The 12,192-nt window shown below is 39.2% G+C and overlaps 1 protein-coding gene across 3 annotated transcripts; it reads left to right on the top strand.

Moving 5' to 3' along the window:
- Positions 1–1,180: 1,180 nt before the first annotated feature.
- prkag3a (protein kinase, AMP-activated, gamma 3a non-catalytic subunit) lies at positions 1,181–8,370 on the top strand. 3 transcript variants are annotated; one of them, XM_017456951.3, is made up of 12 exons: positions 1,193–1,381; positions 1,795–1,831; positions 3,438–3,544; positions 3,720–3,801; positions 4,375–4,433; positions 4,638–4,698; positions 5,034–5,088; positions 5,180–5,306; positions 6,924–7,089; positions 7,230–7,267; positions 7,443–7,589; positions 8,097–8,370. In XM_017456951.3, the coding sequence occupies exons 1-12, from the start codon at positions 1,316–1,318 to the stop codon at positions 8,214–8,216; spliced, it is 1,065 nt and encodes a 354-aa protein (XP_017312440.1). In that variant the 5' UTR covers positions 1,193–1,315; the 3' UTR covers positions 8,217–8,370. The 3 variants fall into 3 exon arrangements, with proteins under 3 accessions (XP_017312445.1, XP_017312440.1, XP_017312443.1); XM_017456954.3 differs by having other exon boundaries at positions 1,195–1,381; positions 4,638–4,683; XM_017456956.3 differs by lacking the exon at positions 7,230–7,267 and having other exon boundaries at positions 1,181–1,381; positions 8,097–8,347.
- Positions 8,371–12,192: the final 3,822 nt, after the last annotated feature.

A 12,192-nucleotide genomic window follows, 5' to 3' on the forward strand; every position in this document is an offset into this window, starting at 1 on the left:
CTGTCCAGGGTGTACCCCACCTTGTGCCCAATGCTCCCTGGGATAGACTCCAGGTTTCTCGTAACCCTGAAGGAAGGATAAGCGGTATAGAAGATGGATGGATGGATGGATGGAGTTATACTAATAATTATTATTATTTTCTTCTCTGTATAGTCTGTTATATATCATATATGATTGTAGGACAGCTGTAGGAGTCTCCGTTGTCCGAGGTAAAGCTCTAAAACGTTACGTTTTCTGACTTCTCCAGAAAAGAGAAGTTTATACTCTTTGTTGTAAACGTTATGATCAGTGTTAGTTATTAAAATAAGCGCTCCTTAAATAGATTTAAACCGTGGGTTGAGTTAAAAGGTTCTAGGGAGGTGTTGGGTAATTAGTCTCGTCCTCTCGTGAGGTGTGTGTGTGTTTCGATGCATATCCCAGAGGCCAAGTGCTAAATTTGGACTGACCTCGCATGAGCTTTTTGGCATTCTACAGTTCGCCACAGAATTCTGGTCCGTGTCAAATCGACACTTAGTGTAGCTCCGTACGTAGTTATAGTCTATCTATGGGATTTGGGCGGGTGACCTGATGAACTAGATTTCTCGAGACGCTTTACATAAAGTACATTTCAAACCCAGTTGCGGATATACGGTAACGCTCTTACATTCTTCCTCCTGTTTTGCGCACACAAGCCGGGCTACAACGTTTCGTGAAACGGCTCAGAAACGCAGCGCCGTTGCAGTCTCGATTCTGATGGGTCAGAAGCTGTTGCTTCATTTGCTATAGCAGCAGTTCGGTCTGTAGTGCTGCTGTGGATCACTTCTGAATTAACGTCATGGGATGATATGCGGTGGTCGCGTGTGTTTATAATAATCCTGTGTGAATCGAAATAAAGTAGCGGTGTGAGATGTGAGAGCGGAGATGAGATTTCGACTACATCTCCACAGATGCGGTGCGGTGCAGTTCAGCCATTTGTTAAAAACGTCGCTATATATATATATATATATAAAACGTTTTCCGTCATAGCAACTCTACAGTTTTGGGGGAAAGCAGTGTAATGGCATTTTTGAATGGCGTGAGTCAGAAAGGTGGCCAGTAAGTGTGTATGAGAGATGATGCCACACATTTTAGACACAGTCACAGCGTACCGATTTGAAACGCACCCAAAAATAGTCATTACAGCATTCTTAAAGGTTCTCTCGCTCGCTCACACACGCACACACACACACACACACACACACACTCACTCACTCACACACACACACCGTCAGTCCCCTTCACCACTTTCCTATTATAGACCACCACCAAACAGATTTAAGCGCTAGCGGGGACGCGCATGCGCAAAGCGGACACCCGCACACAGGCTCGCGCGCGGTTCCACACGATGGAGTCTGTAACGCAGGTAAGCTAACGGCTAAAAAACCAGTTAATGGACGCGTCGAAAAAATATATATAAATATATGTATATATATGTGTATATATATATATGTAGAGAGAGAGAGAGAGACAGAGAGAGAGAACAAATCTAAACATATAATGTCTGATTTTTAAGAACTATATATCTGTATAAATGTGTTTATCGTTATTGTCTTGACCGAGTTTAACGGTTACTGATGACGCAGGACGGAAGAGAGCTCGAATCTGATTGGCTGTTGAAATCTCTCTCCTGAATACAGTAGTAACTTCTGTAGTATCTTCTGTGATTAGTCCTGATTATTCAGTAGGCTAAGTACGCATTTTAGGACGTATGCTGTCACTTATTATTATTATTATTATTATTATTATTATTATTATTATTTTTATTTATCTGGACAGGAGGTTTGCCCCGACCCTCATGACATTAATAATTCAGGTAGGTCACCTAAATATGGTTTGAGACCGGATATTTCACAGGGCTGTGTTGGTGTGTCATAAATGGAGCAGTTATTAGATGTGGGTGGGTTTGGTTTTTGGGCAGGTTTTGGGGGCTTTTTTGGACATTTGGGTATTTAATATTAATCCGGAGACAGTAGTCTATCCACATCACTGCTCACATTTCAGTCACAACAGCAGGATATTCTGATATTTGTGTTATGAATTATGCTTTCAAATCAGCATTTATCAGTTAAAAAGAGTCAAAAATAACGTTACAGCAGACACACCATGACTAGCGTTAAATAAGAGGTGCCACTCCGTAAGTAACAGATGCCACTCCGTAAGTAACATGCCACTCAGCAACTAACAGATGCCACTCCGTAAGTAACAGATGCCACTCCGTAAGTAACAGATGCCATTCAGCAACTAACAGATGCCACTCCGTAAGTAACAGACGCCACTCCGTAAGTAACAGACGCCACTCCATAAGTAACAGACGCCACTCTGTAAGTAACAGATGCCACTCCGTAAGTAACATGCCACTCAGCAACTAACAGATGCCACTCCGTAAGTAACAGACGCCACTCCGTAAGTAACAGACACCACTCTGTAACTAACAGATGCCATTCTACAACTAAAAGATGCCACTCAGTAACTAACAGATGCCACTCTGTAGGTAACAGATGCCACTAAGTAAGTAACAGACGCCACTCCGTAAGTAACAGATGCCACTCCATAAGTAACAGACACCACTACGTAAGAAACAGACGCCAGTCAGTAAGTAACAGACGCCACTCCGTAACTAACAGATGCCATTCTATAACTAACAGATGCCACTCAGAAACTAACAGATGCCATTCTGTAACTAAAAGGTGCCACTCAGTAACTAACAGATACCATTCTATAACTAACAGATGCCACTCAGAAACTAACAGATGCCACTCAGTAAGTACCAGATGCCTTTCTGTAACTAGTAGGTGCCACTCAGTAAGAACAAGATGCCACTCCGTAACTGGCAGATGCCACGCCATAACTGGCAGGTAGCGTTCCGTAACTAGCAGGTGCCTAGCAGATGCCACTCCGTAACTAGTGAGTGGTATTCTATAAACTGGCAGGCTGATCTCCATAACTACCAGACGCTACTCTGTAACTACGCACTTGTGCATTCTTCAGCTCTATCCAATCCTAAATCACTTGTGTTTGTTTACATTTCATCTGGTATGCTTAGCAGATGGCATGGCAGCCATTTTAAGAATAGATTCTAAGTTCCTATCTGGCAGAACAGACGACTCACCCCCCTGCTCAGAAATACAAGCTCTTGGGAAAGCTGATAGATTCACAAGATGTTATGAATTATTTATGGACTTATGAAAGTTGAGAGATCGGTCACGCTGAGTCCACAGCGCACACGTTTCTATATGCCAACTCAAACGACGAGGACGTGAGCTGACAACGTTTTTATTTGTGGTCGGCAAGGAAAAGAGCAAACCGGAATGCTCCAGTAGTTCTAAAGGAAACTGCCCTGTCGTTCTGTAGCAGCAGTTTAAGAGAATGCAAACATGTACTTCTACACACGCACATGCTCTCTCCTGTCTCGCTTTCAGCAACCGACCCAGGAGCTGAGGTCTACCTAGACTTTATGAAGAAGCACTGCTGTTATGACGCCATTCCCACCAGCTGTAAGCTCATTATTTTCGACACAGCTCTGCAGGTACATTTATTTCCTTCCTAAATAGCTTAGAATTGCCCCAGTGCTGATGTGATCACACTTTTCTAATAACATAAAGGCTTATATATATATATATATATATATATATATATATATATATATATATATATATATATATATATAATATATATAAAATCATTATTTTATTTATTCGTAGGTAAAGAAAGCCTTCTTTGCGTTAGTGGCAAACAGTTTACGAGCAGCGCCGCTATGGGACAGCAAACTGCAGAGATTTGTGGGTAAGCACACTTTCTCATGCGCTCAAATGCAAACTGTACGCCAGTCGAATTTTGCACCGTTTATGACATCACTGCGTGTCATACTCCTTGAGTTCAAAAGTTACAGTTGGAAAGTTCCACATATTCAGAGTTGGGTTACGCAGGCAGCCAATTTTCCGTGCAGCCCACCCGGATGATAAAACAGCACTCGATGCAGCACATGCTTGCATAATTGAGGTCGTGATCGTATCGTGCGCTGTTTTGTTGTGCTTCTCATTCACGATTTTGATTTGTCTAATTAATAAAAGAACGGCAAAGACGTTACTTAATATCGCGCCATGTTTAAGTCGATGTTGCACAAGATAAAGGTCAGAATCGTGTATAATTATTGCCGTTTTTGGCAAACTCCGCCCCCCCCTTTTGCGCAAATCCAACGCCAATGTCTGAATTAAGTTCGTAGTTAGGTCTGAATATTGATGTGCACAATTTCAGTTTTAAATCCTCACTGTGCACGGCGTAGCTCAACTCGGAATACGATATGATATTTACATTTTCAACCTTTTATCACTGTTTCCTTTCTTCCACGGCGCACAGGTATGCTGACCATCACAGACTTCATCAACATTCTCCATCGCTACTATAAATCCCCATTGGTCAGTAGTGACACAAGATGTGTTAAAGGAATATTTCGAGCAGTTCTTATTTATAACACTTACACGATGCTTACCTCAGAGTTAAAGTAGCTATCGAGTAGCCATCAGACACCCAGCAAACTTCCTGTCTGAAATGTCTGATGTTCTTCACCTCATCAGAATAATTCTCTTGTTTTTTTCCACCCCGCCCCCACACCCATAAAGGTTCAAATTTATGAGCTGGAGGATCACAAGATTCAGACATGGAGAGGTGATTCATTTCAAAGTAAATGAGCTGCATTATGTAGATGATATCCGGCTAACCCTAACCCTAGTTCATTTTCATTTATTTTTATTTTTAATAGCAATATATATATATATTTTAATTCCCCCGCAAAATGTAGTTTGGATTAAGTTTTCTAGTTATAATTTTTTATTTTTGAACAATTTATTTTATTTTGTTTTATATATATATATATATATATATATATATATATATATATATATATATATATATATATATATATATATAATTGTAATGGTATAATTTTAGATTTTTCAACACGTTTGATATATGTTACTGTTTTTTTTTTTTTTCCCGACTTGTCTTTTACTTTTTAGACGTTTACCTGCAGTTCTATAATCAGAGCCTCATCAGCATCACACCTGAAGCCAGGTAAGTACAGATCGCACCCCACAAGACTCCAGCAGCACCGATGGAGTATGATTTTAAAGGTTTATGCCTCTGATTCTTGTTTCTTTCGCAGCCTTTTCGATGCTGTTTATTCCTTACTGAAGCACAAAATCCACCGTCTGCCCGTCATCGACCCCGAATCCGGGAACGTCCTGCACATTTTAACTCACAAGCGAATTCTCAAGTTCCTGTATATATTTGTTAGTAAGACCGTTTTCATTTATCATCATTATAAACCTAGCCTTTGTATTTTGAGCTTGCATTGTCCAGAAAACATCCTGCTTACTTCCTGGTCTTCCCCAGTTCATAATTGTTATTTCCTGTGTCTAGCCTTATCCTATAATCCCTTCCTGTTTATACGTTTTCGTTTGGTTGACTGTGCTGTTGGAAAGTGTTGTATGTGTTAACGGCTGATTTAAACTTATTTGCATTTTTTTTAGCTTCCCAGTGCCTTGCTGGTTTCCCAGTAGCCTTTCCCATTGATTTCTTGGGTTCTAATGTTATCTCAGTGGTTTCCTGGTGTCCCAGTACCTTCCAGTCTTTCCAGTGGCTTTCTAATTCCTAAGCGACCTACAAATTTCCCAATGCCTTCTTGGTTTGCCACTGGTTTCTTGACTTCCATGTAGTGACTATTTGTTGTCTGGGCTTCCCAGTGCCTTCCTGGATTTCCAGTGACATCCTGTTTTCTCAGTGCTGTTCTAATTTTCCAGTAACCTTCAGACAACCCCCCGCCTACCTGTTTTCCCAGAGGCCATCTGTTGTTCGAGTAGTTCCTTGGCATTGAAGTACCTTACAGTTTTCCAGTGGTTTCCTGTTTTCTGTGTAGCTTCTGGTATTCTGAGTGGTTTGCTAGTGTCCCAGAACCTGCACGTTTTTCACTGGTGTCCAGTTTTTCACAGTTTTTTGGCTTCAGAGTAGCTTCCTAATTTCCCATTGCCCATCTGTTTTCCATGTGGTTTCCTAGTACCTGCTACTATTTCCAATGGATTCCTGTTTTCCCATTGGTCTTCATGTGCCTTTTAGGTTTTCCTTGGCATTCCCTGTGGTTTCTTGGTTTCCCAGTGATTTCTGATTTCCCACTACCTACTCGTTTCTTGGCTTTTCCAATCTTTTTTCTGGTTTCTTGGTGTTTTTTGCTTTCCAGTGTCCGTTCTGTTCCATCTGTCTCTTCTTTTTGTCACAGTGGCTTCCTGGGTTCCATAAGACTTTCTGGTTTCCCATTGGCTTCCGGGTTTACCAGTGACCTTCAGTCTTCCCATTGTGTTTTAGCTTTCCCAGTTGTTTCTTGGCTTCCCTGTACCTGCTCCCTGTCCCGAGGATTCCTATTTTCCCACTGGCCTTTAGTTTTCCCTGAGCATCTGCTTTTTCCAATGGTTTGTTGGTTTCCCAGTGGCCTTTAGTTTTCCCAGTGGTTCGCTAGTTTCCCAGTGCCATCTGCTTTTCCCAGTGGTTTGCTGGTCTACCAGTGATTTCTGTTTTCCCAGTACCCTTTAGCTTTCCCAGCGATTTCCTGGCTACCCAGTACCTTCCTGTTTACCAATGGCTCCCTAGTTTCTCAGTGACTTCTTGGCTTCCTAGTGTTTTCCTGGTTTCTCAGTGGTTTCTTTGTTTCCAATACGCCTTCTCCTGTCCCAGTCACTTCCTGGTTTCACAGTTTTCTATGTATCTTCCACGTGTCCCAGTGATTCCTGAGTATAGACTGTTAACCATGCATGTCACTACCTTGAGTCCTGCTCTATAAGCATGCATTTTTGGAACAGCCCTAATAAAGACAATTTTGAGCTCACGTCCAACTGCCGGCATTTTGTTACTTGCAGAGAGCCACGATCCCAACGCCACGGTTTCTGCAGAGGAAAATTGAAGAAGCTGGAGTCGGGACATTCAGAGACATCGCCACCATACAGCAGACGGCCACCGTGTACGACGCGTTGTCCATTTTCGCCGAGAGAAGAGTATCTGCTCTGCCTGTGGTGGATGAAAATGGTAACTCAAAGACAACAAGCAAAAATAATATACATATTCTCTTATTATTATTATTATTATTATTATTATTATCATTATATCAATTTAATATATATATATATATATATATATATATATATATGTAATGTTCTGTTTTCTAGGTAAGGTAGTGGCTCTTTACTCAAGATTTGACGTGATAGTGAGTAAAATCTAAACTTTAATCAGCTCCTTTATTCGAAATCTATTTGAAATATTCTCTGTTTGTCAACCAAGATCACGACAGCAATAGTTTGCGCGCCCCTAGATTTTATCGTGATTAATTTATTACAATTACATTCGTCATTTTTTTGGCTAACCGTTGGTTTTGATTGCAGAATCTGGCAGCGCAGAAAACCTACAACAACCTGAGCATGAGCATGAAGGAGGCGCTGAGGAGACGCCGCTGTTTCGTCGAGGAAGTCATCAAGTGTTATCCCGACGAAACTTTGGAGGACGCTGTTGACCGAATCGCTGATGCAGAGGTGGGCGGATGTTTTAAACGTTAAAAATAAGCGGATAGCGGGATTAGTCCGTATTAACACGTTTAGGTTGAAAGTACTACTATTAAATCCTCCATGTTCTTTCGGTACAATTCTCCCTTCAGACTTTGGGAGGCGGAGCCTAGAGGCCAGCACGCCTTTTTCCCCCGTTATATCGGTGTACGTTGCTGTGAGGTATCGCTCAGAAACACTCCGAAAAAGTCTATTTCCTCCCGAATAAAATCGTTACACGTTTTAAATCTCCTGTATGAACTGAGCAGATGGAAACCCCGCCCCCTTGCTTAGATTTATTAGCGTAGATTTATTAAAGATGCCATGGAAGATCTGGAGGTGGAAATGTTTTTTTTTTTTTTTTTTAAACCTTAATATTTTGTGAGAAAAAGGTGAAGACTTTCATCGAAAGATTAAACAGTAGGTAGGAAAAGAAAGTGTTCGGGATAGTCTTAGCCCCGCCCTGTTAAATGTTCTGCTGTGCGTCTTCGTATTCAGGTTCACAGGCTGGTTCTGGTGGACCGAGAAGACCACACGGTTCGAGGCATCATCTCCCTCTCAGATCTCCTCCAGGCCATGATCTTATCTCCAGCGGGAATCAACGCTCTGCTCGCTTAGCCGTAATGTGACGGGTCCAATCTTCAACAGCTGCTAAACTAAAAATTGTGTCTTTTTTATTTGTATTTTTTGCTGTAAATAGGTTTTTGTACGATTTGTGTCCACACAGCGGAAATTAAACACGGCTTTGCTGAAATCTAAAATGGACATGCTATTTATTATTATGTGTTTAGCGTCATGTATGGGATGATCTCCTTTCCGCTTTGATTAGTAAAATATTTTACTGTGTAAGAGGCGTGTGTGTGTGTGTGTGTGTGGTGGTTCATGTTACAGAATATTATTGATATGCACACATATTCGTTGATTGGAATGCTAAACTCTGCCATCGTTCCGCTTTTATTATTAATCTTAATAAATATACAGGACCGTTCGGGGTCAACTCGCTTCTAAACTCTGCACTAAAACAAAACATATTCATTCCTCCAAATACTTTCTCTGTCTGCAGTAAGTCCGTCCGTCCGTCCGTCCGTCCGTCTGTTTGTGTGTCTATCTATCAGTCTATCTGTTACTGTGTCTATATGTCTGTCTGTCTATGTGTCTTTCTGTGTGTCTGTCTCAGTCTATCTATTTATCTATGTATCTATTTGTTGTGGGTATTGTATTATTGTTGTATTGTTGCTGTATTCATGTGTATTGTTGCTGTATTGTTGTATTGTTGAATTGTCGCTGTAGTATTGTATTGTTGTATTATGTTGTTGTTCCTGTATTGTGTTATTGTCGCTGTATTGTTGTATTGTGTTGTATTGTCGCTGTATTGTTGTATTGTGCTGTTGTTGTCTTGTTACTGTATTGTTGTATTGTGTTGTTGTATTGTCGCTGTATTGTGTTGTATTGTCATTGTGTTGTATTGTCGCTGTATTGTGTTGTTTTGTCGCTGTATTGTGTTTGTTGTATTGTCATTGTATTGTGTTGTGTTGTTGCTGTATTGTTGTGTTGTTGTATTGTCGCTGTATTGTTGTGTTGTTGTATTGTCGCTGTATTGTGTTGTATTGTGCTGTTGTATTGTTGCTGTATTGTTGTGTTGTATTGTCGCTGTATTGTTGTATTGTGTTGTTGTATTGTCGCTGTATTGTTGTATTGTGTTGTATTGTCACTCTATTGTTGTGTTGTATTGTCGCTGTATTGTGTTGTTGTATTGTCACTGTATTGTTGTGTTGTATTGTCATTGTATTGTGTTGTATCGTCGCTGTATTGTGTTGTTGTATTGTCATTGTATTGTGTTGTATTGTCGCTGTATTGTGTTGTATTGTCATTGTGCTGTTGTATTGTCACTGTATTGTATTGTGTTGTTTTTTGTATTGTGTTGTTGTATTGTCGCTGTATTGTGTTGTTGTATTGTCATTGTATTGTGTTGTATTGTCATTGTGCTGTTGTATTGTCACTGTATTGTATTGTGTTGTTTTTTGTATTGTGTTGTTGTATTGTCGCTGTATTGTGTTGTTTTGTTGCTGTATTGTTGCTGTATTGTGTTGTATTGTGTTGTTGTATTGTTGCTGTATTGTATTGTGTTGTTGTATTGTCGCTGTATTGTGTTGCTGTATTGTGATTGTATTGTGTTGTTGTATTGTGTTGTATTGTCACTGTATTGCATTGTGTTGTTGTATTGTGATTGTATTGTGTTGTTGTATTGTGTTGTATTGTCGCTGTATTGTTGTATTGTCGCTGTATTGTTGTGTTGTTGTATTGTTGCTGTATTGTTGTATTGTTGTATTGTGTTGTTGTATTGTTGCTGTATTGTGTTGTTGTATTGTTGTATTGTCGCTGTATTGTGTTGTATTGTCATTGTGTTGTATTGTATTGTCGCTGTATAGTATTGTGTTGTTGTATTGTCGCTGTATTGTTGTATTGTGTTGTTGTATTGTCGCTGTACTGTTGTGTTGTTGTATTGTCGCTGTGTTGTTGTATCGTGTTGTATTGTCGCTGTATTGTTGTATCATGTTGTATTGTCGCTGTATTGTTGTATTGTGTTGTATTGTTGCTGTATTGTTGCTGTATTGTATTGTGTTGTTGTATTGTTGCTGTATTGTTGTATTGTGCTGTTGGTGGTATTGTTGCTGTATTGTATTGTGTTGTATTGTCACTGTATTGTTGTGTTGTATTGTCGCTGTATTGTTGTATTGTGTTGTTGTATTGTCGCTGTACTGTTGTGTTGTTGTATTGTCGCTGTGTTGTTGTATCGTGTTGTATTGTCGCTGTATTGTTGTATCATGTTGTATTGTCGCTGTATTGTTGTATTGTGTTGTATTGTTGCTGTATTGTTGCTGTATTGTATTGTGTTGTTGTATTGTTGCTGTATTGTTGTATTGTGCTGTTGGTGGTATTGTTGCTGTATTGTATTGTGTTGTATTGTCACTGTATTGTTGTGTTGTATTGTCATTGTGTTGTATTGTCGCTGTATAGTATTGTGTTGTTTTGTTGCTGTATTGTATTGTCGCTGTATTGTTGTGTTGTTGTATTGTGTTGTATTGTTGGTGTATTGTGTTGTTGTATTGTTGTATTGTCGCTGTATTGTGTTGTATTGTCATTGTGTTGTATTGTATTGTCGCTGTATAGTATTGTGTTGTTGTATTGTCGCTGTATTGTTGTATTGTGTTGTTGTTTTGGTGCTGTATTGTGTTGTTGTTTTGTCGCTGTATTCTTATTGTTTTGTCGCTGTATTGTTATTGTTTTGGTGCTGTATTGTGTTGTTTTATCGCTGTGTTGTTGTATCGTGTTGTATTGTCGCTGTATTGTTGTATTGTGTTGTATTGTCGCTGTATTGTTGTATTGTTGCTGTATTGTTGCTGTATTGTTGTATTGTGCTGTTGGTGGTATTGTTGCTGTATTGTTGTATTGTGTTGTATTGTCACTGTATTGTTGTGTTGTATTGTCGCTGTATTGTGTTGTTGTATTGTCACTGTATTGTTGTGTTGTATTGTCATTGTATTGTGTTGTATTGTCGCTGTATTGTGTTGTATTGTCATTGTGCTGTTGTATTGTCACTGTATTGTATTGTGTTGTTTTTTGTATTGTGTTGTTGTATTGTCGCTGTATTGTGTTGTTGTATTGTGTTGTATTGTCGCTGTATTATCATTGTGCTGTTGTATTGTCATTGTGCTGTTGTATTGTCACTGTATTGTATTGTGTTGTTTTTTGTATTGTGTTGTTGTATTGTCATTGTGTTGTATTGTCATTGTGTTGTATTGTCATTGTGTTGTATTGTCATTGTGCTGTTGTATTGTCACTGTATTGTGTTGTATTGTTGTATTGTCGCTGTATTGTTGTATTGTGTTGTATTGTTGCTGTATTGTTGTGTTGTTGTATTGTTGCTGTATTGTTGTATTGTGTTGTTGTATTGTCGCTGTATTGTGTTGTTGTATTGTTGTATTGTCGCTGTATTGTGTTGTTGTATTGTCGATGTATTGTGTTGTTGTATTGTTGTATTGTCGCTGTATTGTGTTGTAGTCATTGTGTTGTATTGTATTGTCGCTGTATTGTGTTGTTGTATTGTGTTGTTGTATTGTCGCTGTATTGTGTTGTTGTATTGTTGTATTGTCGCTGTATTGTGTTGTATTGTCATTGTGTTGTTGTATTGTTGCTGTATTGTGTTGTTGTATTGTTGCTGTATTGTGTTGTTTTGTCGCTGTATTGTTATTGTTTTGGTGCTGTATTGTTGTATTGTGTTGTATTTTCGCTGTATTGTTGTATTGTGTTGTATTGTTGCTGTATTGTATTGTGTTGTATTGTTGCTGTATTGTGTTGTTGTATTGTCGCTGTATTGTTGTATTGTGCTGTTGGTGGTATTGTTGCTGTATTGTTGTATTGTGTTGTTGTATTGTCGCTGTATTGTGTTGTATTGTGTTGTTGTATTGTCGCTGTATTGTATTGTGTTGTATTGTCGCTGTATTGTGTTGTATTGTAATTGTGTTGTTGTATTGTCGCTGTATTGTGTTGTGTTGTTGTATTGTGTTGTATTGTCGCTGTATTGTGTTGTATT

Source organism: Ictalurus punctatus, chromosome 26 (genome assembly GCF_001660625.3).
Source record: "Ictalurus punctatus breed USDA103 chromosome 26, Coco_2.0, whole genome shotgun sequence".
In the NCBI taxonomy this organism is placed as follows: domain Eukaryota; kingdom Metazoa; phylum Chordata; class Actinopteri; order Siluriformes; family Ictaluridae; genus Ictalurus; species Ictalurus punctatus.

Excerpts from the sequence above, each read along its gene's own strand:
- prkag3a (XM_017456951.3), top strand. The coding sequence starts at position 1,316 with ATGCGCAAAGCGGACACCCGCACACAGGCTCGCGCGCGGTTCCACACG. Across the intron at positions 3,802-4,374 it reads CAAACTGCAGAGATTTGTGG|GTATGCTGACCATCACAGAC; the intron begins GTAAGCACACTT and ends CACGGCGCACAG. Across the intron at positions 7,268-7,442 it reads ACTCAAGATTTGACGTGATA|AATCTGGCAGCGCAGAAAAC; the intron begins GTGAGTAAAATC and ends TTTTGATTGCAG.